Genomic DNA, 25015 nt, shown 5'->3' with positions numbered 1-25015 from the left:
AAAGTATGTAGAGCTGCTCATCCTCTTCATCCTCATCCTCATTGCCATGGTTCATCCTGGGTCACCTGCTGTCTGCCGAATACTTTCTAATGAGCAACAGTAGCGAGCCCCCCAGTGGTTCCTGGCTTTTGTTCACGGGTACATGAGACACCAACCTCCCCTGGAGTGAGCACCTCTGTTCTGGCCTGATAAGGCGTGATTTATGACCCAAGCCTGCAGGGCAAAGTGGCAGTGACTAGTGGGGGTGGGGGTGGGGTGGCTGGAGGAGGCACATGTGGGCCTAATCCCCTTGGGAAATGAGGTCAAAGGCCCTGAAATGCCCCATGAAAATGCCTGGAAACATTGACCATGTGGGGACGTTAGCAGTGAGGTGATTTGCTCTGGATTTCTGGTCTGTCCAGTGAGGGGAATGAATTAGGCCTGGATCTGCCTCCTCTAGGTCTTTAAAATCAGGCGTTCTTCTTTTCCTTTCTTTTCTTTTTCCTTTTTTGTTTCTTTTTTTGGCGTTCTTATTTTAGAATAAACAGAGCCTGCATAATCAGACTGTCAGACTATAAGCCCTACGAGGGCAAAACCCAAATCTTTCTCGTTCGTTCTTATACCCTTGGCTTGTAGCACCATAGATGTATAGAGGTCCCTCGGTGATTATCAGGGGAATAAATGATCTCCTTCTCTATCTCTGTCCTGGGATAAAACCCAGTCAGCATGTATGTATGTAACCAGTGCGGGGTGGGATCCACTCAACTTATGCAATACTCAATTCAAATATTCATTTTATGAAAACTCATAACCTTGCCCATAAATTTTGCTGTGTGCCAAAGAAGTAGCGAGTTTGAAATTGTCATAAAATCGTCACATTTTCATAAACATTTTGGCTATACGTTTCACCTTTTTTTAAATCTGAGGAATTCTGACATGTAAAAGAGCATGAAAATAAGCGTTTTCAAGATAAAAATGCATACAGAGCTATAGTATTGAAAGCATTTGTTAATATTTTATAGATGTGTATCATTTTGATTTTTTTCCAGTTTTGAGTAAAAAAGTTTTTTGACTAACTTTGCAATTCTGTAGTAAAAAGGCTCCTTTTCCAAATTGCCTTGACTTCATGAGAACTCAGAAACCATGGTAAACTGTCAATCAGGGGAGTCAAATGGATTAGAAATAATAACATACTAGGAACGTTCCAGGACTGAGGAAAGAGATTGGAAAGTTTAATGTGTTCAAGTACCCTTTGCTGTCTTGGATGGAATTTTAGAGAGACTGGGACTGTTTAAAGTCCAGTGGGCTTAGAGAGAGGACAGAACCCAGCTGGTGAAGCCAGTTTGGGACCAGGGACCTGTGGAATGATGGGGTGATAAAATCTGGGACAAGAGAGAATCAAGGTGAGCGTCCAGGAGCAGACATCTGGAGGTTATAGATCAGCCTTGCTCAGAGGGGTGGGATACATTTCTTACGCTCAGTTAGGGGTACCCCTAACTGTGTCTGAACCTCCACTCTTCTTTTACCTCCCATCCTTTGTTTTAGCATCTTAATCCCAGTGCCTGCCTGGGTCCTGAAGGTCCTGTGTCCCACATACATGAGATCCACTTCTGGTGCTCCGGCCTGCTCTGCCCTCCCTGGATTCCTGTTGGCTGGATGGGGATGGAGATCACTCGCACCAGGCTCCTTACTGTGTATAATAAATGCGTCGAGCTGTTATAGTCTGGTTTCTGCAGTAACCAAACAGTTTCATTTCAGAACCAAAACCCGGGTCCCCATCTGCCCTGGTTTGAAACATCCTTGGCATGCAGCTTGCATGAAGTATGTCCATTTCCGACATGATCTAAGAGACACACAGTGTTTTACATCCTGCCAAAGAAAAGCCATGACCCCAAGGGAGAAATGTAAGACACCGAGGTCGAGAATATGGATTGACATGTGGATTTTAAGAGTTGAAGAACTTGTGAATTTCTTACTTCAGAGCACATGTTATTACGGGCTTGTGTGGCCTGCAAAAAGAACTGAACCTGCTATGTAATCCTCTGCATTACATTAGACTCCAAAGACTGGCTTATAAGGATATCAGAGCAGGTACCTTGAAGTGTATGGAATGGAATGTGGCGAGCTGGGTATTTTTGAATGATTAATGTTATGGTACCCAATGTTCTTAGTGGCCAAATAAAGTCTTCTTGTTTACGATAAATAGGGACATGGCATTTGCCTCTAGGTTTATATGCTACATAGTATTTTAATTAAAATGTAATGTTGAAGTTACCTCAAGGCCATATTTTAGACTGACTTGAAAAAGGAAATGAAGACTCCGTGTGGGTAAGACCTCTGAGTCACACAGACGCTGTCTGGTATTTGGAGGCTGCACGGCTGGGTCTGGCACCTACAATCCCAAATCCTCCGTCCTTGACAGACGAGGGGGTGATATTTTAGAAGGCAGCCGACCTCTCTAACAACCGCCCTTGAGTGTTCAAATATAGAATTGGAATTCTGTCCCCGTGTTAGTCAAATGAAAGGTACAGCTAAGAATAGAGGTGCCTCTCCCCATCGCCATCACCTGCACTGGTGGGGCGTCCTTTTGTGACGTTCCCAAGAGAATCCTTTCATGTCCAGAAGAGAAAAAGGGTGGCAGAACTGTTGTGCTGTGCTAAGGAGTGGCTTTCCTTTGTTTTGCTTTAAGGAAAAAAAAAAAAAAAACCCAGGCAAGGGGGAGAGATAATGAAAAGGATAACAAGGTCTTTGTGCCTAAGTAACATCGAGCTGTCGCCTGGATCCCAGCTTTGTAATCACTGCTGAGCTTCCCCGAAGCCTCTAGCTCCCCTCGCAGATGGATCATAAGTAGAATATCCTACCAGATTTGTAAAAGAACACAGTATTAGTGACACGTATATCTTTAGAACCTTTTTTCTTTGTTACTGATAGATTTTATTTAAAAAAAAAATATTTATTTATTTATTTATTTAGGCTGCGCCAGGTCTTAGTTGCAGCACGTGGGATCTTCGTTGAAGCATGTGGCATCTTTAGTTGTGGCATGCGGACTCTTAGTTAAGGCATGCGTGATCTAGTTCCCTGACGAGGGATCAAACCCCGGGCCCCCTGCATTGGGAGTGCGGAGTCTTAACCACTATGCCACCAGGGAAGTCCCCACAGATAGATTTTAATATGTTTGGATTCTAGGGAGTTTACAATGAAAAAAAAGCAAACTGTATTTGCTCTTTATTTTTGTGGTAAAATCTCTCCCTCTCTCTCTTTTTTTTGGCTATGCACACAGCTTGCAGCATCTTAGTTCCCCAACCAGGGATTGAACCTGAGCCCTGGCAGTGAAAGTGCTGAGTCCTAACCACTGGAATGACTGCCAGGGAATTCCCTAAAATCTCATCTTAAATTCAGGAGAGCTAGAATTTCTCCCTTGTACTCTTCAATAAGGAAATAATTAGTAGAAGTCGGATTTAAGAGGATTGTTCACTTTTTTCCCCTTTTTGTGACCTGGGGCATTGGGTCCATTCACATTGTTATGAAACCATCACCACCATCCATCTCCAGAGCTTTTCGTTACCCCAGATGAAAACTCTATACCCATTAAACAGAATGTTCACTTTTTAAAGCAGTATTTATGTCAGACATGCTTAGGTTGGTGCTCCGGACGTACTAATTCCGAATCCTCTTAGCTTTGACTACCATGATGAGGCAGCCACACACCACACCAGCCTTGACAGGTAGGAGCCGCATTGGACCCACCAGACAGCTGAAACCCAGAGCATAATTCTGACACTCTGCCTGATTCTGAAGCTGGGCTGCTCCCCCTCCACTAAGTGATGCTTTTGCTAGCTCGGTTGTAATTCGTGAGATTCATAATTCCTCCCCCAAGTTGTCTATATTCTGGAGCTATAATGTATTTACAGCAGCTGTCTTGGCAATTACAATTCCGAGTTAAGCTTTAACCTCTCTCAAAGCTTTAGTTTCCTTATCTTAAAGCGACCCATGAGTGTGATCTCTAAGGGCCTTTCCATCCTCCTGTCCTGTGGTTCGACTTATTTCCATAATCGGTGCTGTGAACTTTTCCTGCTTTTATGAAGGATGAAAGGGGGAGAAAACAGAAGGTTCTGGAAGCAGAATGAAGAGTAGGGAACACAGGGGAAAAAGACAGGCACAGAAGAGGGATTAGCCCGAAGAGAAAGGAACCAAAGATGTCATCTAGGAAGGGCGAAGGACTTCACTGGGTCTGCCCAAGGCGGATGTGTATTTAATAGACTTCCGTTTTGAGCGTACACAAAACATTTAAGGGAGCAAACAGTCCCGAGCTGACGGAGTGAACCAGCATTCTGGTTTCAGATTAGGTGTCATCTTGTGTCCAAGGGTCACGTTCAGTGCCCACGTGCGCCACATCTGGATGCGGACACAGGAAAGCAGCCCAGGCAGTGGGACTGCAGAGAGGTCAGATCACTGTGCAAGGCAGAGCCAGGCCCCAGAACTTGAGTGGTCTGATTTCAAAGCCTACTCTTTCTTCTAACCCACTGTGCAAATCTCCACCCTCCGTCCCCGCTCCCAGACCTCCACAGAGTCGTGACCTCATACTTGGAGTTGCTCACAAAAGACTAATGTTAGCCCAGCTTCAAGAGAGAACGATGTAAGCTCTGCCCAGGTCAAAACTCAGGGAGCACCTGCTGCAAGGCCTCGAATGGTAGCTTCAGGACTCAGCTCGCTTGTTCCCTTTCTTGGCTTTATTTTCCTGTTTGTAGTGATTCTTGAGGAGTTTCTTTCCTTCTGATGACAAAGGTGATCTCCCCCAGGTCCAACAGAAGGGGACACAGACATCCTAGAGGGACTGCCATTGTCCAGTCTTGGTTCCAACTCTGCTTCTCCCAGAAGCAGTCACTCTGGCCAGGGGTGTCTGGACGTGGGCTTGTGTTTCACACCTACAGCTCCAGGGTCGGTAGAGAGAGATGCTCTGAAAAGTTACAGCAGGTCAAAAATGCTCTCGGTCCCCAGTAGATGACCATCCAAGGATGTCCTACTGGACATCTCAGCAGCTGTAGTTTAGGAACCGAAGGGATTTTGTCGAATTCCATTTGCAAGTCAGCGTGAGGCATGGCAGGCACACTGACCATCTAGTGTCTTGTGTGCTACAGCTGTTGTGAGAATGCACCTTACAGTGAGATAAAATAATTAGAAATTGATTCTTGGATTTCTAGTTCTAAGAATTGACTTTCAGCCTTGGCCCTCAAGTGGATAATTAAGTTAGATTTTTTTCCTTTTTAACGTTTTTCCCTATCACAGAGATTTCATGAGCTCAGTGCCTTAATATTGGCTGTGTTTCTTGGATGTGGAATAGGGAGATCCTTTAAGGCTTTACTTTGGTCAAGAGTCTGTTTTTAATGTGTATTTGGTGTGGACGGAAGTGACAGTTATTAAATGGCTTTTTTATCAGATGCCTGTGCTAGATAATTTACGTAAGCCAACTCTTGTAATCCTCTCAAAAACTGGAGGTTAGGTGGTATTCTAACCATTTCACAGATATTTATGCAGCTGTAGGGGGGAAGGTAGCATTTTCTGGCTTTTCTAACATGTTAGGTAACTACAGAATGCCAAAAGAACCCCAGTTATCATTAGAACAATTTCATGCACAATTATACTCAAGTTCAAGTAAATTATTCTATTTTAATTGTAACAGAGCTGAAGAGAGTTGATTTTGTGTTCTTTAGGACTGTAACTTTTCCTCTGAAAAGTAATTAAAAAAAATTAAATCATGCCAAGTCTTGTTTATTTTTGCTTTGACACAGAGAAAGAGCATTATAGAGAACAGTCTCGAGTGTCATAAAGAATCATGTTGTTTTGAAGGTGGGTTTAGACCTGGTGCAGAAAGCCCTTCCCTGTGCCACCATTTGGAAGGAAATTTCTCAAATACCTAGGACAGAGTGAAACACCATACCGGAGGGTGGATGCTGCTTTACAAAAATTAGATAATGCACGTCTTGATATGAATACATGAGTACCTATAAGAAAGGCTCCACTGGGGACTTCCCTGGTGGTCCAGTGGTTAAGACTCCGAGCTTCCAATGCAGGGGGTGCAGGTTCAATCCCTGGTTGGGGAACTGAGATCCCACATGCCGCGCAAGCACAGCCAAAAAATTAAAAACCAAAACAAAACAAAAACAAAAAACAAAGTTTCCATTGACTAGGCACACATTGCTGTACCACACCTCCTGGTAAATTATGTTTTGCTGGAATGCCCTTGTTCTGTGTGTCATGTCATTGTCATTACAGTCCATTGAGGAAAAGGACACAGTATCTTTTTGTTTACAGATGTAAGTTTTGATTTGTCTAATCTGTCCATCTCCATGGGACCTGGGCCGTTTGGTCCCCCCCAGAGCTTCTGCCTGCAGCCGTATGTACTCATGCAGCTGCTGGCCTGGACAGATATTCCCAGACTCCTCCTTCCAGATGCTCGCCTTTATGTACCCAGCAGGGAGCAGGATGAGGAGTGCGCACAGGTTCATCTGTCTAGCATAGACCTCAATACGATTCAGGAAGATTTTTCTCATAAGGAACCCTGAGAGTTGGACTCGTGTATGTGCCTTCCTAGGATGCTTTACAGTTACCTGGAACTCAGCGTCTTCCCAAGCTGAACTTGTTTTCTAACAAAATGAAATTCCAACCACACGTGATCTTCTCAACTTCTCTATCTGTGCCCATTTTCCAACCCTAAACTGCAGAATTATCTTCAGGTCTCTCCCTTCCCTACCATGACCTGCTACATACACACCTGATGCGAACCACTCAAAACACATTTCATGCAGCATTCTCTTCCTTCCCTGAGGCACAACTTGTTACATCTCCATCCTCTCCGGGACCTGGTGCACATTCCCCAGATGCTTCCATAGTGGGCGCCACCTCCTTTGGACGCCCTCTGCTTCCCAAGGTGAAACCCTCATTCCAGCCAGGCCAGGCTGCCATCCCTGTTCACAGGATGCTCTTTCTCCCTTTAAGCTCTTGCCTTTCTTCTCTGGATGTTTTCAAATACAGTAAGTCCCCTACACATGAACGAGTTCCATTCCAAGAGCGCGTTCGAAAGTCCAATTTGCTTTTAAGTCCAACAAAGTTAGCCTAGGTACCCAACTAATACAGTCAGCTATATAATACTGTACTGGAATAGGTTTATGATACTTTTCACACAAATAATACATAAAAAACAAACACAAAAATAAACATTTTAAATCTGGCAGTACAGTCCCTTGAAAAGTACGATAGTGCAGTATAACAGCTGGCATACAGGGGCTGGCATCGAGTGAACAGGCAAGAAGAGTGACTGATGGAGGAGGGAGAGGAGGTGGGAGGTGGTAGAGCGGAAGGATCGTCCGCAGTAGGAGACGGAGGGCAGGCTGCAATTCTGCGCACACCTGACGTTGTTGGAACACGTGTTCACATCTTTGAAAATTCAAAACTTAAAGGTTTGTATGTAAGGGACTTACTGTATCCCCTTCTATGTGACTGGCTTCAAACTTGACTTCTGTGTTTCCTGATTTCCTGGCCCCCAATTTGACCATTCCCTTCTCTGTGCTTTGATGAACTTGCTGACCATAATATTCATGTCGCCTAAACTTACGCTTGGTTTTAGTGTCATTTCTTGGTTTGAATCTCATTTCCTTCTTCATTTCCGCAAAGACTAATAACCCAGGAGCCTGTATTTATCGCTGTGACATTCACTGATGCTTCAGGTGAAGGAAGCTACTTTTCTTTTTTTTAATTTTATTGGAGTATAGTTGCTTTACAACGTTGTATCTGTTTGTGCTGTACAGCAGAGTGCGTCAGTCATACATATACATATACCCCCTCTTTTTTAGATTTCCTTCCCATTTAGGTCACCACGGAGCACTGAGTAGAGTCCCCTGTGCTATACAGCAGGTTCTCAGTTGTCTATTTTATAAATAGTATCAATAGTGTATATGTGTCAATCCCAATCTCCCAATTCATCCCACACCCCCTCTCCCCCCTGGTAGCCATACGTCCATACTCTACATCTGTGTCTCCATTTCTGCTTTGCAGGTAAATTCATCTCTACCATTTTTGTAGATTCTGCATATAAGTGATATTATACTGTATTTGTTTTTCTCTTTCTGACTTATTTCACTCTGTATGACAGATTCTAGGTCCATCCACATCTCTGCAAATGGCACTATTTTGTTGAAGGCGACTACCTTTAATGTTGCATTTGGCACGTTTTATTTTATAACCAGTGTTGAGAGAGTACCTTGAGCATGCTTGGATTTTTGGAACTTTCACAGTTATCATTATCTTGCTTTTATGCTTCCCTTTTAACAAAATTCTCTTGCTCAAAAAAAAAGGCAACAATTAACTGACATCACTAACCTTTTTTTCTTTTTTTAATTTATTTATTTTTAGCTGTGTTGAGTCTTCATTGCTGCATGCGGGCTTTTTCTCTAGTTGCGGCGAGCGGGGGCTACTCTTCATTGCAGTACACGGGCTTCTCATTGCAGTGGCTTCTCTTGTTGTGGAGCACGGGCTCTAGGCGCACGAGCTGCAGTAGTTGCAGCACACGGGCTCAGTAGTTGTGGCACATGGACTTAGTTGCTCTGCGGCATGTGGGATCTTCCTGGACCAGGGCTCGAACCCATGTCCCCTACATTGGCAGGTGGATTCTTTTTTTCTTTTTGTTTTTAAGCTCTTTATTGGAATATAATTGCTTTACACTCTTGTAACAGCTTTTGAGGTACACCACAGTGAATCAGCTGTATTTATACATATATCCCCTTATCCCCTCCCTCCCGCCACTCCTTCCCATCCTCCCTGTCCTGGTCCTCTAAGGCATCATCCATCATCGAGTTGATATCCCTTTGTTATACAGCAGCTTCCCACTAGCTATCTGTTTTACATTTGGTAGTGTAAATATGTCTATGCTACTCTATCACTTCGTCCCAGCTTCCCCTTCACACACCCCCCCAACCCCGTGTCCTCCAGTCCATTCTCTACATCTGCATCTTTATTCTTTCCCTGTCACTGGGTTCATCAGTACCACTTTTTTACATATAGCTCAGTTTCATTCCTTTTTATGGCTAATATTCCATTGTATATATGTACCACATCTTCTTTATCCATTCATCTGTTGATGAGCATTTAGGTTGCTTCCATGTCCTGGCTATTATAAATAGCGCAGCAGGTGGATTCTTAACCACTACGCCACCAGGCAAGTCCATCACTAACCTTTAAAATTTTTAATTGTCTCCAACAGCACTAATGCAGCAGGTACTTACTTCAAAATGGGTTTCCTTTGCTTTTGCCACTGAAATTAAAGACGACTAGAAATCTGTTTGTGAAATCGGTTTAATATTTTAAAAAGTCTAAGCCCACAAAGGTGTATTTTTTTTTTGATAGGTAAGAAGTTTATTTAGAGAGAAACACACTCCAGAGACACAGTGTGGGCCATCTCAGAAGGTGAGAAAGGCCCAAAGGTGTATTTTTAAAAATGAAAAATAAGCATGTTTCTGGGGATTGATGCTTTTTTATCTTCTTCGTAATTAAAATGTCACACATTTGTAAAGCTTTGGCTACAGAAAGTAAAAGATGGATTTCTCAGTTCCATGACTGAAGGCAAGTGTTGCACGGGCTGACTGTGTTTTCAGCCAGCCGTGTTTACTCACCTGCTTCCCTCCCAGCCAGTCGTTTCACTCTGAGGCTTTGCTCTGAAGTTTATTAGGGTTTCTCAGTATCCTCAGACCTCATCCTTCAATTAACTTTCACGTTACCTTGTGTATTTTTTTTTTTTTTTTTTTTTTTTTACCTTGTGTATTTATCTTTGTCCTATGTCTAAAGCTATTTCCACTAGGAGTTCTAGCTCTGAAATATTTAAAATATTGACTTCAAAGTCAATGGAACCATGCCAAGCATGTTTCGTCTGAAGAGACATGCAAATGCTTTTGACACAGGGCAAAATCAAGGCCCATTAACTTAAACAGGATGCTGTGTGTCTTAGGGAGGCTCAGCTTGGCCGTGTCTGTAGACAGAGGAGCAAGCCTTACATTCAGACAAAAACAAACAAGTTTTACTTTATGAGTGGAGGGGGCGTTCCCACCGGACACTGTCCCCCTGGGCATGCCCCTGGGCACTGTCCCTTGTCCATGGGCACGTCCTGCCTCAACTCCTGCTCTTGCTGCTGATGCTACTGCCAAGCGCTTGGGTATGGGGGGCTCCTGGGGACATGTCCTATATGCTGAGTGGGAGCCAAAACCTAAATTTGTGTTGTCAGCCTGAGCTCAGCATAGTTGGTGACTGCAAGAAGATGCTAGACACTTGGAAGAGGCGGGAAGAAAAATTGTAGGTTTCCAAGGAGGTTGCTATACACTTGACATTGCCTATTATGGAAAATAACCATTCAGGGTCATGGCTTTCCCCTAGCAGAAGTTGGAAGACTTTAGTTCCTTGTGTTGTGTTTTACATAAATCTTATGTCATGCCTAAAATAACATTAGTGCTTACTAAATATTATTGTCATCCTTCACGGACTGACTCATTTTTGCTGGTTTGCAGGTAAGAGATTGTTTCGGCTCCTATCCAGATCCCCAAGATGTTGAACTTCAAGTGGATTGTCTATCCACTGGAATAATGACGATATATGAGATCTAGTTTCCCTCCCCCCCTCCCCAAGCTTGATTATTTATTTATGTATTTGGCTGTGCCGGGTCTTAGTTGTGGCACACGGGATCTTCGTTGCAGCACGCAGACTCTTTGTTGCGGCACGTGTGCAGGACCTAGTCCCCCGACCAGGGATCGAACCCAGGCCCCCTGCATTGGGGGTGCGGGGTCTTAACCACTGCGCCACCAGGGAGGTCCCTGTGCTCATTCTTAACACTGAACTGACAGGCAGCTCCTAGTCAATGGACCACACGATGCCACCACAGGGCAACAGAAGTGGTGTCAGAAACGCGATCCTCTGGAAACCATCCCCAAGATAGAAGTGGCGGGGCTTCGTGACAAAGAGTATGTGAGAGGCAGAGGAGAAAAGACTGAGAAGTTCATCCTCACTCTTAAGCCTGTGAGGTAGAAGGTAGGGTGATAGGAATAAATGGGATATGTGGGGAGGGACTAGGAAGAGTCCGGTTTGGGAGGTGTTGAGTATGCAGGGATGGGGTGCTCAGGAAGAAATACCAACAGAAAGGAGAGGAGTGGGGGGCTGGAGCAGAGGTGAGATGTCGGGAGCAAATCAACACATTGTGGACACCCTTGCCACCCATGTATTCCATTAACATGTATTTATTGCACAGTTATGCTACAGAAGAGGTGCTGTGCTGTGCTTGGCTCTGGCACTGAAAGAGTTCAACGAGGGAATAAATAGGAAAAGATTCCAGAGGAGGGTGAAGGCTGAGCTTTGAGGGATGCCCAGGTAAGTGCAGGAGAAGAAAGAGGAGTGAGCAAAGGAAGCAGAAGAGCCAGGAGAAGAATCTGGCTGGTGTGGTAATGGGGCAGCCACAAGCAAAGAGCATTTAAAGAATGGCACGGTCGGGACTTCCCTGGTGGCACAGTGGTTAAGAATCAACCTGCCAACACAGGGGACATGGGTTTGATCCCTGCCCCGGGAAGATACCACATGCGGAGAAGTAGCTAAGTCCGTGCGCCACGGCTATTGAGCCTGCGCTCTAGAGCCCGTGAGCTGCAACTGCTGAGCCCGTGTGCCGCAACTGCTAAAGCCCCTGAGCCTAGAGCCTGTGCTCCGCAACAAGAGAAGCCACCACAATGAGGAGCCCGTGCACCACAATGAAGAGTAGCCCCCGCTTGCCACAACTAGAGAAAGCCCGTGCGCAGCAACAAAGACCCAACACAGCCAATAAATAAATAAATAAATAAATTCCTAGGGTCCCACATAACAACTCACGTGGTGTGCCTTGGTTACTGTACTGCACTATGAGTTTTCGAGTATGTTTTTATCTGTACCTACCCTGACTTTTGCCCCTTTCACTCTGTGTCCAAGTATGTCTGTGAATTTACAGGTGAGCTGCTGCTCGAGTTTTCTCTTTACTAACCCAAGTCTCTTCCTCTGTGGGTGTTTTCTTCCTTCTTTTTAAACTGCTGGTGCCGCATACCTGTTCTGCAGATTCTTTTTTCATTATTATCAACTTTTACTGGAGTGTAGTTGCTTTACAATATTGTGTTAGTTTTTGCTCTACAGCAGAGTGAATCAGTTACACGTATACATATATCCCCTCTTTTTTGGATTTCCTTCTCATTTAGGTTACCACAGGGCATTGAGTAGTGGTCCCTGTGCTAGACAGCAGGTTCTCATTAGTTATCTGTTTTATACATAGCAGTATATATATGTCATTCCCAGTCTCCCAATTCATCCCATCCCTTCCTTCTCCCCTTGATATCCATACGTTTGTTCTCTGCACCTGTTGTCTCTATTTCTGCTTTGCAAGTAATTTCATCTGTACCATTTTTCTAGATTCCACATACAAGTGATATTATACTATATTTGCTTTTCTCTTTCTGAGTTATTTCACTCTGTGTGACAATCTCTAGGTCCATCCATCTCTGCTAATGCCACCTTTGGGCTGTAGAGTGAGTCCCCTACATACAAACGAGTTCCGTTCCAAGAGCATGTTCCTAAGTCCAACAAACTTAGACTAGGTACCCAACTAACACAATCAGCTATATAGTACTGTACTGGAATAGGCTTATAATACTTTTCACGTAAATGATACATAAAAAGCAAACAAACACAAAAAATAAAGGAAACAGTTTTAATCTTAGTATACAGTACCTTGGAAAGTACAGTAGTACCAGCTACATCATTGCTGCTTTTCTGCTTGCTTCCGGACATCCTGGGCTTGAAATAAAGACCCTGTACTACTGTCCTCTGTACTGTACTGTACAGTAAAGTACACAAAAGCACAACCACTTGTAGAGGATGCACGCACGTGACAATGTACGCCAGACACGTGAACTAACTTACATGACTGGACATGTGAATGCACGTTCACATCTTTGAAAGTTCGCAGCTTGAAGGTTCGTATGTAGGGCACTTACTGTACTTGGTGCTCAGGCCATTTGGATGGAGCCATGGGCTCTGTGTTGGGAAGAGAATCTGTACACCCCCACCCCCACCTTCTCCTCTGGCAATTCCTCTTACCTAAGTCCGGGGACTGGGGGTTGATGATCAGACGGACTGTGCTTGGGTATGGGACTTAACGGAGTCAGAATTCTGGCCTGGGAGAAGTTTGAGGGATTAGAGCTTGTGATCCAGTCAAAGGAGGGTTAAGGAGCAGTGGAGACTGCACTCAGAAGGAGACTCTCAGAGATGCAGATCTTCGTTTTGTGCGATGCTGATGTTTAAGGTGCTCTTCGTGGTCCTCTGGCAGCCCTGGAGCTCTGATCGTTAGTATGAGGACTGCCAGGCCCAGTTATAGCTATTGTATAAATACGTGTCTCAGCAGTTCAGTATATCCGCATGCCGAGGGTCAGATCTGAGTGTTAGGACCTGCTGTGGGTCCCTGGGGCCGGCCGTGGCAGTCCTGGACATACCCAGCAGCTGATTATGGTGCTCTAACTTGAGACTCTGCTATAAAACGAATGCACTGAATCTCACTGGGTGAGAATGGCTTTTCCCTAGAGGTCCGCGTGCAGACAACACCTACTTACATATTTAAGTCAGGACTGCGGATTTCATGAGGTCTGGGGAGAGTCTGGTAAGAACGTGTGTCTGTCTGACATGCAAATATAGCTGTAGTTGACTGCTAGCAAATGAAGCCCTTTGTCCGCATGGCTTTTACCCTGGCCTGACCTCGCCTCTCTTGCCTCATCTGCGCTGACATCCTGTGTCCCAGTCACTCATCTTAGATTTAGACCTTCTGCTTGTACCCCTGTACTTTTGTGTACGTCCCTTGCCTCCCCAACTAGACTATAAGCTCCTGGAGACCACCAAATGTTTTACATTCATCTTTCTGCACCCCCGGGGTTCCATGCCTATCAAAAGAGGCGCCCAGCAACTATTTTTTAATGCATTCTTTTAAAAAAAAATATGTGACATCTTCCAGGTGTAGAAACTAACCCACAGTTTGCATAATCACCAGGCTAATCTGCCAGAACTAAGTTTAGATTTTTTTTTTTAATTGGAGTGTAACTGCTTTACAGTGTTGTGTTAGTTTCTGCTATAGGACCAAGTGAATCAGCTATACGTATACATATATCCCCTCTCTCTTGAGCCTCCCCGCCCCACGCCCCCCCCCCCCCCCCCCACCAAGTATAGATCTTTAGCTGAAGTTGTCATGTAACCGTCCACTCCTTTTGGGAAGCTGTCTGTCTTCATCCTGACTTTGGATACCGGACTGGCAACACAGGGGAATGTGGTTTTTAGAATTCTGCCTGGTGACCGAGTTATTGAGAAGGTTTTGAGGGGAGAAGATAATGAGTTTGGTTTTAGACTCATTGAGTTTGGAATTTATCTGTAACAGATAATGGTATTAAGTTCATAGCCCCACCACTCACTTGACCTTGGACAAGTTACTTACCTTTTATTATCAAGTTCCTCGTGTATAAAACAGGGACAAGAATATCCCCCTCTCAGTATCATTGGAAGATGGAATGAGGTGTGAGGCCAGGGACAGCTCTGAGAACAAAGGCGGGCACAAGGGACATTGTATTTCACCCCTTTCCCCTTCCTTCCGGCAGGGGGTATTCTGATCTGGATCTCAGGACAAAGGTCAGGGCTGGACGTGAAAACTGGAGAATTGCCAGCAGAGAGTTAATAGTCGAGGCCTGGGATTCGGTGCAATCATGTGGAGAGAAGATGTAAGAGTGCAGTAGGAAGGGGGCTTCCCTGGGGGTCCAGTGGTTAAGACTCAGCGCTTCCCCTGCAGGGGGCACGGGTTCGATCGCTGGTTGGGGGACTAAGATCCCGCATGTTGCGTGGCCAAAAAGAGAAAGAAAAAAAAAGGGCAGTAGGAAGGCTACAGCAGGAGGAGCAGAGTCAGGGAAGGGGCCAAGAGTGACTCAGTGTCTCAGAGGCCCAGGAATGGAGTTCAAGGAGAATTTAGGCATCGTTCTTAGTGTGAACTGCCCAGGAGAAGTTAAATTGGATGAGGAGTGGGGAACAGCGGTTGGATTGGGCACTTCTGATGGCAGTTTGCAGGATGTTGTGGGAGCAGAGGGTGGGTTTCAGGGGCCTTGTTGGGGTTGAGGGTGTGGTGGAGAAGCAGAGGTAAGAGATGGGGCTGTTACTTGAATTGAAGCGCTGGTGAAGACAGGCCCTTTCTTAGATTCAGAGACTTGGACATGTGTGTGGTATTGGGAATGAGACTGGAATTCTGTGTGGGTGGGGATGAAATTCTCAGAGTCATGGGAGGGTGGGAATCCACCACTCAGGTGGAAGGTTAGCCTTGGGATGGAAAAGCAGTGCCTCTTCCAGACATGCCAGGGAGCAAAGGAGAACAGCAGAGAAAGGAGAGCTGGTCGGCATAGGAAAGGAGGAAGGGCATTCGTGTCTCCCAACTTGAAGTCAGCCACCCAGCGACTGGTATGTTTATATCTTAACAGCGCAGAAGTTTACTTATGGAAGGCTGCCTTGGGGACTGCACACATGGAAGAAAACATTGTTAGCAGGCCATTGCTGCCATTCCTCCTGTGCCTCTATCTTGCTCGCAAAGGTGGTGCAAGCTAGAAGAAATCACTTTTAATGCTTCGCTTTCATACCTGAAAATAGCAAATTCTGAGTAAAAATGGAAAAAATCCTGCCTGCCTATCTCATGTCTGCCTGCTACAAAACTGTCCTGTTCCAGGTTGGGAGAGTTTAACATCTGCTTTACTTTAGGATAAAGGTTTTGGACTTGGGGGTTGCCGATGTTTTTGAAAAAATACTTTTCACTTAATCCTGCTCTTTTGTGAAAAGCTATGATCTTTAAATGCCCTGTATTTCACACAGACTTAGTACGAGATTCCATTTACCATCTCTCTTTCTATTCTTTATCTTTGAATTGAATTTGAGAGCTAAAAGGACTTCAGGATCTGGTCCGATGCTTTTCGCTCAGTACCAAACGATGGTTGGTTTGAGGAATCCACAGACCCACTGGAATTTCTAAGTAAGGGAATTTACGTTTTAAAAAATTCCCAAGAAATTCAGATACTTCTCATTTTGGAACCATTGGTATAGACGTCATCAATCTTCTACTTTTTTTTCATCAAAAACAGCACCCTAGTGGTACCATGAAAAGGACCCACTTCGGGACTTACCTGGTGGCGCAGTGGTTAAGAATCCGCCTGCCAGTGCAAGGGTCATGGGTTCGATCCCTGGTCCAGGAAGATCCCACATGCCGTGGAGCAACTAAGCCCGTGCGCCACAACCACTGAGCCCATGTGCCACAACTAGAACACCTAGAGCCCGTGCTCCGCAACAAGAAAAGCCAACGCAATGAGAAGCCTGTGTACCACAATGAAGAGTAGCTCCCGCTCACCGCAACTACAGAAAGCCAGAGTCCAGCAACAAAGACCCAACACAACCTAAAAATAAATAAATAAATTTATTTTTAAAAAAAAGAAAAAAGAAAAGGACCCACTTCAACATCCTCATCTGTAAGAGGCAGGTGTTAGAACAGAGGCCTCTTAGAATTTTCCTGAAAATCTTCCATACCTTCAAAGAATTAGGCACCATCTCCACTTCCCAGGCTTCTCATGTGTTGTCAGACAGTATAATAAACAGTCTAATTAAACAGGGAAAAGTCCTTAATGTAATACTAACAAATCTGAACACTTCGCTAGCACTTAACAGTTTTCAAAGCCTTTTCAAATACAGACACTGTAAAGAAAGCTTGCTGACTCTGTGCAGAAAGGTCTGGTAATACTGCTTCCTTTATTTATTTTAACAAATCACTACCTAATAATTACAGGAAATTAGAAGTGAAAATTTGAAAGAAGAAACATTACCTGGTCTCACCACCTGAAGAGAACCATTATTATCATTTTAATAGATTACTTTCAAGTCCCTTTTCCATACATAGATTTGTTTGAAGGAATGTAATTGTGACCCTGTTTTTTATAGACTGCTTTTTATGGAACATTTTAACATGAGTTTTCCCCATATTAACTCTTGATGAGACATAATTTTTTAAGGGCCTCATGTTTCCTTAGGAGATTTGTTTTTAGTACAACATCTATTACGAGTTGTAACAGTTTTGAGGAGGGCTGTGTTCATGTCTAAAATATCTGGTGAACTCTTTAAAAATATTTTTTGTTGTGAACTATAACAGATAGAATGTAGCCAGATAGAAATGTTCATAAGATGTACCTGTCCAGCTTAATGACCTGTACATGGGACAGTTGTGACAAGACGATAGACTATGGGAACTTCCTTGGCAGGCCAGTGGTTAAGACTCTGCGCTTGCACTGCGGGGGGCACGGGTTCCATCCCTGGTCAAGGAAGTAGGATCCCACATGCTGCCTGGCATCCCCCGCACCCCCCAAAAAAAGACATAGACTCTAACCAGCGATCCATAAGCCTCCCCAAAACGATATGCTTCTTCCCAGCCATAACCCGTTCCCTTCCCCCTTCCTTCACCGCTACCCTGGTTTTTAGGGCTTCACTTCCTTGCTTTTCTTTCAATTAAGTAACCCTGAACAGTGAAGTTTAGTTTGGGTGGGTTTAAGTTTTTTGCACGTGGTGGCACACAGCATGTGTTCTGTTGCGTATGCCCCTTTTGCTTAACAGGGCACCTTTAAGATTCATCCGTGTTGTCCTGTGATGTTCTGTGGCGTGACTGCAGCCCTGTTTACTTACCCACTGCTGATGGCACGCCTTAGAGTCATCTCCAACTGCCCACAAGCAGTCTTGAAGACATTCCTACTCTGTGGTGAATACACCTGGGAGTAGGATTGCTAGGTCACTGGGGACATGTTATCACATCTTTACTTTTTTTTTTGCAAAGTGCTTCTGTCCGCTTACACACCCCCATCAGGAGTGAATGAAGGTTCCTGTGGTCACCTTCTTGGCAACACTTGGTATTGTCAACTTTTACATTTTCGTTACTATCACGTTGTGGTTTTCATTTGTGAAATTTCATTTTGTTTTTACTAATGAAGTTGAGTTACCCTCCCTCCCTATCACTTAGATTTCTTCTTTCATGAAATGCCTATTTTGTAAAATGCTGTTTTTCTATATTTGGTCATTTGTTCCCCACTGATGGGTTCTTTATATATTGTAGATGTTAGCCCTTTGTTGGTTATATTTGTGGCAAACATCTTTTCTTACTTGACTGTTTTACTTTCTTAATGATGTCTTCAGATGACCAGAAGTTCTTTATTTTAATGTATATAATAGCAATTGTATTTTCCCCTATTAATGGTTAGTGTTTTATGTGGTGAAGTTTTCTGGGGAAAACGTTGAGTTGCAAAGTGTTTGTTTTCATTAAGGCGACAAACATCTGTGTGTCAAAAGTGGAATTTGTTGAGATTGGTACTGGGTGTGTCCTGGTGCTTGTGAGTGGAAAGCTAAAAGCTGCAAGTCCTACAGTGAAATGCGCAGGCTGCTCTATAAGGTGTTTCAAGGAGATCCTGATCTCGGAGGATGGATAGATTCAGGGCACTCAAGAGCAAAGGCTGTTCCAGTAGCTGCACACCCACCTCTGTCCCTCGCGTCTGTGCCCGTTTCTCCTTTACTTATTCAGTGTAGCCCCTGAGGTCCATGGAGCAGGCTGTAAAACAGTGTCAGGATACTGATAAAATAGGTTCGACTATAATGATAATACTCATTACTGTGATTAGGTTACCCTAAGTGATTCTCATCATTCCACAAATTTGATCAAAGAAGGTAAGGGCAAGTCTGATGCCATTTCAATCTGGAAGTCTTTTACTTTATTTTTGATGTTTAGTATTAATCATCTCTTAATCCTCTGTCAATTACCTTCAGCAATGACCTTCAGTTTTCATTTTCCTCTCTTGTTTTTTTGATTTATGATTTATTTGTTTATAGTAGCAAAATATCCTGCCACGGGGCAGCCATTGTGGAAAGAGCCTACACCTCAGATGTGGGGTTTGGAGGCACTCTTCAGGTGCCTTCTAACCCCTGTACCCCACCCCATGCAGCGTCCAGTGGCCCTCATGCTTTGGGGTGTCATGGCCTACTTTTTTTTTTTTTTAATAAATGTATTTATTTATTGGCTGCATTGGGTCTTTGTTGCTGTGCGCGGGCATTCTCTAGTTGCGGTGAGCGGGGACTCCTCTCTGTCATGGTGCGTGGGCTTCTCAGTGCGGTGGCTTCTCTTGTTGTGGAGCACGGGCTCTAGGCACGCAGGCTCAGTAGTTGTGGCACACAGGCTTAGTTGCTCCGCGGCATGTGGGATCCTCCCGGACTAGGTATCACACCCGTGTCCCCTGCATTGGCAGGTGGATTCTTAACCACCGTGCCACCAGGGAGGTCCCCATGGCCTACTTTTGATGAAAATTGTGGAGGGAGAAGGAGAACCCTCATCTTATTTATACTTCCCCCTCCAAGGGACTTTGAACTCTCAGTTAAATCCTACTGAAATGGACCTCCCAGCCCATCAAAGAAGGAACTCAGTGATGGTTACAGTGGAGGGAGGTCCCTGGAATAACTTTCCTCCAGTAAAAAAAAATCTTCTTGGGCAATGGTCTGCTGATGCTCTAGAACAGGGTTCCTTTCTGACATCTCTCATTTCATCCTTGTTGATGGGATTTATGCTTTGAAATCTGTGATCTCTGACACAGGGATTTAAGGCATTGGATGCAGCAGCCATGAGTTTCTTCCTCAAACTGTCCATCAAACATCCTTTTGCTGACTGACTGATTGATTGATTGATTGATTGATTTAGGCTGTGCCCGGTCTTAGTTGCGGCATGCGGACTCTCCGTTGCAGCATGCATGTGGGATCTGTTTCCCTGACCAGGGATCGAACCCGTGCCCCCTGCATTATTGGAAGCTTGGAGTCTTAACCCCTGAACCATCAGGGAAGTCCTTGCTGAGCATTTTTTTTAATGTCGTGTTCTTCCAACTGAAATGAAGCCCAGGCAGGAACATCAGACAAGAAGTGCATCTTGGGACCATATTCCACAGGCACAGTTGTATTAGAAGGTGTCAAGTTCAAAGGGCTGGGGCCACACAGAGGCTTCCCTTTAGAAAAAGTGGGTGCATCCGCGTTCTGAGGGGAGAAAACAGCATCTCTTTTTTGTTGGTTTGTTTGTCTTCAATGTCTTTTTTTTTTAAGAGCTAAGGTTTTCAATTAATTAATTAATTAATTTTTTGGCTGTATTGGGTCTTCATTGCTGCGTGTGGGCTTTCTCTAGTTGTGGCGAGAGGGGGCTACTCTTTATTGTGGTGTGTGGGCTTCTCATTGCTGTGGCTTTTCTTATTGCAGAGCATGAGCTCTTAGGCTAGCAGGCTTCAGCAGTTGCAGCACGTGGGCTCAGTAGTTGTGGCACTTGGGCTCAATAATTGTGGCTCGTGGGCTCTAGAGCACAGGCTCAGTTATTGTGGCACATAGGCTTAGTTGCTCCGTGGCTTGTGAGATCTTCCCGGACCAGGGATCGAACCTGTTTCCCCTGCATTGGCAAGCGCGTTCTTAACCACTGTACCACCGGGGAAGTGGTTACAGTGTCTCACACTCCTGTTTCCTCTTCCCTGTAGGGTTCTTAATAGTCCCTCAGCTATCTCCCTGCTTCCTTTTCGTGCTCTGTTGTGCCCTGCGTGCCATGGGAAGATGAATCTTCATGAAGCACAGCCTCGTTTCTGTCCCCTTGACCTGAATGCCTCCAGTGGCCCCTCACCTCCTCCAGGACAAGCTCTACCTCCTTACCTTCCTCCCTGCAGGCCTGCCCAGCTCTGCCCAGCCCCACAGCCCCCGAGCTGCTCACTGGACTCCACCCCAGCCCTTTGTGACTTGATGCTACTTATGGACAGTCCTTTTTAATCCCCACATATTCAGCTCCTGTCTGCCCTTCATGGCACAGCCCAGATGTCCATTCTCTATAACGCACAGCCCAGCACTTACCAGCCAGAAACAGCCATTCGCTCCCCAGATTCCTTCCTAAGGGCCTCTGTTTTCCTGTGGAATTTCAGGGAGCCTGAGGGGGAGGCTGAAATCCTGTCACCCTCCCCTCCCCCCCCCAGCTCTAGACTGACAGTTTTTTTTTTGCCCCAAGCTCTTTATTGGAAAATAATTGCTTTACACTCTTGTACCAGCTTTTGAGGTACACCAAAGTGAATCAGCTGTGTTTATACGTATATCCCCATATCCCCTCCCTCTCGCGACTCCCTCCTGAGACTCCCTCCCGCTCTCCCTGTCCTGGCCCTCTAAGGCATCACCCATCATCGAGTTGATCTCCCTTTGTTATACAGCAACTTCCCACTAGCTAGCTATTTTATAGTTGGTAGTGTATATATTAGACTGGCAGTTCTTCTCCCTGAAGGCTGTTATCAGAAAGCACATCCTAGGGATAAACCATAATGGAAAAGAATATTTTAAAAAAGAATGTATATATGTGTAAAAACAAGTCACTTTGCTGTACAGCAGAGATTGGTACAATGTTGTAAATCAACTATACTTCAATTAATAATAATAACAATAATAAACTACCCAGCCACAAGAAAGAAAGAAAGGAAGGGAAGGAGGGAGGGAGGGAGGGAGGAAGGAAGGAAGGAAGGAAGGAAGGAAGGCAGGCAGGCAGGCAGGCAGGCAGGCAGGCAGGCACACCCTATTGCCCTGTAAGCTACAGTGGGTATTTATGCCAAGAAGTGGAATCATTGGGTTATCGGCTTCAACTTCACCAGATAATACCAAATTATCTTCCTAAGGGCTCGTACCAATTTATACTCCTGCAGCAATGTCACAGACTTCCACTTTTCCATATCCTTGCTGTCCCTTGACGTTGTCTGACTTTTTAGTTTTTGCCTTTCTTTTAGGTATATAAAAATAACTCCTGCATTTAATTTGCATGTTCACGCACTAACGAGGTTGAGCATCACATCTTTTTACGTGTTTGTTAGGCATCATGTTTTCTTTTCTGCCATATGTCTTCGTTTCTTTTGTCTGTCTTTTTCTTCTTTATTTCTAGGTACTTTTTATATATTCTGGATATCCTTTGTAGGTTGCTACGTGGGGTACCCGTTTTCCTGGGATCCTTCTATTTTGTTCCTCCACCACATCTGGGGTGCTTGTTCTTCTGCTTGGGCCAGGGTAGCTCACCGTCACGTCTACTTCCCACCAATGGGAAGGGGAGGGTGTGGAGCCTTCCATTTAAAGTTAGGACCTGCAGGTTGTACATGTCACTTCTGGTCACAGCCCATGCCCAAAGCTTAATTCTCTGCACACCAGGCTGCCAGGCAGGCCAGGAAACGAAGCCTGTATTCCACATGGCTGTTTACCCAACTAAACATTGGCAGACAGTGGAGTGGGGGACAATAGATGGGTTGAAAGACTCAGAAGGGTTAAACCCCAAGGAGAGGCTTAAGAAAATATTGCCTTTAAATAAATTGTCTTCCAGTACATTCTTCTGATGATAAATGTTAATATCTTTCATATTTTATTAAAACCTCACTTTGAAGGACTCAATAATAATATTACAATCTAGCAAACATGCTTTTGTTTTTATTTCAGAAATACATTTAGGATGATCGAAGAAACTCTAAGGAGGGGAGAATAGGAAAAGAGATGACTCTGTAAACACTGAAATGAAACTTATGGTGTACTTATTTGTTTATTTTTAATATTTATTGTTGGCTGCACTGGGTCTTAGTTGTGGCACACGGGATCTTCGTTGCGGCAGGCGGGCTCACAGTTGCAGCATGCGAACTCTTAGTTGCAACATGCATGCGGGATCTAGTTCCCCAACCAGGGATAAAGCCAGGACCCCATGCAATGGGAGCGTAAAGTCTTACCCACTGGACCACCAGGGAAGTCCCTATGATGCATTTATATAGTTAATTTCCAGGAAAAAAATGTCATGTTCATTATTTTTGCAAAAGTTGTGGAGGACAGACTCTCCGTCACTTAGTACTGAGATAGGCCCCTAACATTTCTGTGGAATTCACATCCATCTTCAGCTAAAGGGTACCAGTGAGATGATGTGGTTTTAAATTGGTAGGTGTGGGAGTTCTGTGAGTTTATAATACTGTGGTGTCTGTCTTGCTCTCTTTTTCTTCCTGCTCTCTTTTTCTTCCACACATCAGCTAACGGCCCATGCCCTCTGATTTCTGCAGGTACGGTGTAAGCCCTGAGAACATCATTCTGTATGGTCAGAGCATTGGGACTGTCCCCACAGTAGACCTGGCCTCCAGGTACGAGTGTGCAGCGGTAATTCTCCATTCGCCTCTGATGTCTGGATTGCGTGTGGCTTTTCCCGATACCAGGAAGACATACTGCTTTGATGCGTTCCCCAGGTAAGCTCACTCCCGTCCAACAAGTGCTAAGGCGTCCAGTGACCCAACCTCAGATCAGATGCCACCATTAATTGTGGGCCACTGATAAATCTCTCCTGAACGCAGCTGGACGTCAGCCCCTATGCCGAGCTCCTCAGGGGACGTGGAGGTGACTATGACATGTACACCGGCCAGAGACTTGGTCCTCTAGGTCAGACTCATTTATAAAACAGTATACCAGGTGATGTATAAGGAACTTGCTTGTACCGAAATCCAGGATTAATTGGTTCAGCTGGGTGTGTAGGATAAAAAAAAGCACCCACATGTTTTAAAGGAACTTCTAGCTCAGTGTTCGTTCGTTCACTCAGATGGACATGCATTGTTGAATCACGAGACCTAAATGAAAAATCTGTGATGAGGCCATTAGCAGTGGTCTAGACACTCAAATAAAAACCGCAAGCATCCCCAATTTTGAAATTTCTCTTACTTTTTCTATCAGACCAGTAGGTAAGAGGAAAAGTGACGTGAGCTATTTGCAAGCTGTTAATGGGCTGCAAGGACAGTGTAAGCAGGTGGTTCATCCTTCCCCTCCCCACGGTCCCAGACCCCTGCAGCCACTCATCCCTCCTGTTGCCCGCTTGTGCCTGAAGACACCCTCCCCTGCAGAGGGGCTGGCACGCACCGCTGGAGGCGTGTGCACGAGAGCCCATGGCGGGGCCCCTCCTGCCGGCATCCCAGGGGCAGCAGAGCTCCTGCCAGCGTGGTCCCTGCTGTTTTCTAGTCCCCTCATAGAAGGAAAAAAAACAGGCAGCTGTACTATACATGCAAAAGCCGCAAGCACGCTGCTTTCTTGAATACCTCTCTTTGAGCACTTCTGCTTGTTTTTTTAAATCTAAGCAGAGGAAAGTATTTAATAAAAACTGTTTTCCCACAGTACATTGCTAAAGCGGTCTGAGATTCTGACTCACATGGCCACGTTGTAGAAAAAGCCTCAGCAGAAGTCCGTACAGCTTTTGGATTTTGATTGACCCATTTATTGCTATCATTCTGTTATTGCTGGGGGAGAAAAAGAACATCATTGGTTACATAAACATCTGTTCCACAGACTGGCTTGTTTCACAAGAAGGAATCTTCTCTTAACCCCTTGGGTGAACTTCACTTCTGTGCAGCCTGTACCAGGTTCAATGAAGTTCACCTTCATGGGAAAGTTGAACAAGCTGCAGATTTCCAGTGGCGTGCCTGAGAATGCTGAGCAGGGCCCATGTGCGTCTCAAATGTGGCCTTATTTGCGCTGAATGGGTAATGAGAGGCCAGTTGGTTGAAAGGGAGATGTTTAGCATGTTTGTGGGAAGCTATGCTAGGAGTTACCCTGGCAACAAAATGAATAGGTTTTCCCCCCCGAGTCTTACATTAGTGTATACCTTAAAATACAGCCAGGACAACTAATTGTAACTTATTAATTAATAGGAAACCAGCAGCTAGTCTTTACTGGGTTTGTCTGATCTGCCAGGCACGGGCTAAACATTTCATGCTCTGTATCTCACAAGACTCATTTTACAGTTAGGAAACTGAGGCTTAGAAAGCTAAGCGGTTTAAGTGGCTTAATTAAGGTTTGTGAGTGGAAACAGTCAGAAAAGGCCACTCCTCCTCTTCAGTACCATAAA

The 25015-nt window shown here is 44.8% G+C and overlaps 1 protein-coding gene across 3 annotated transcripts in view; it reads left to right on the top strand.

The window, feature by feature from the left end:
- ABHD17C (abhydrolase domain containing 17C, depalmitoylase) overlaps positions 1-25015 on the top strand; it is a 57227-nt gene that overhangs the window by 28430 nt on the left and 3782 nt on the right. For 2 of the 3 annotated variants that reach the window (XM_057720182.1, XM_057720184.1), the window contains exon 2: positions 23193-23372. In XM_057720182.1, coding sequence (XP_057576165.1) covers positions 23193-23372 — 180 coding nt within the window. Of the gene's footprint in view, positions 1-1524; positions 5677-23192; positions 23373-25015 lie in introns of those variants that run through there. The other variant, XM_057720181.1, reaches the window with a different exon arrangement.

This window comes from Hippopotamus amphibius, chromosome 2 (assembly GCF_030028045.1).
Source record: "Hippopotamus amphibius kiboko isolate mHipAmp2 chromosome 2, mHipAmp2.hap2, whole genome shotgun sequence".
Classification (NCBI taxonomy): Eukaryota; Metazoa; Chordata; class Mammalia; order Artiodactyla; family Hippopotamidae; genus Hippopotamus; species Hippopotamus amphibius.
Note: the sequence above shows the minus strand (reverse complement) of the source record. Positions and strands in the feature narration are given on the sequence as shown.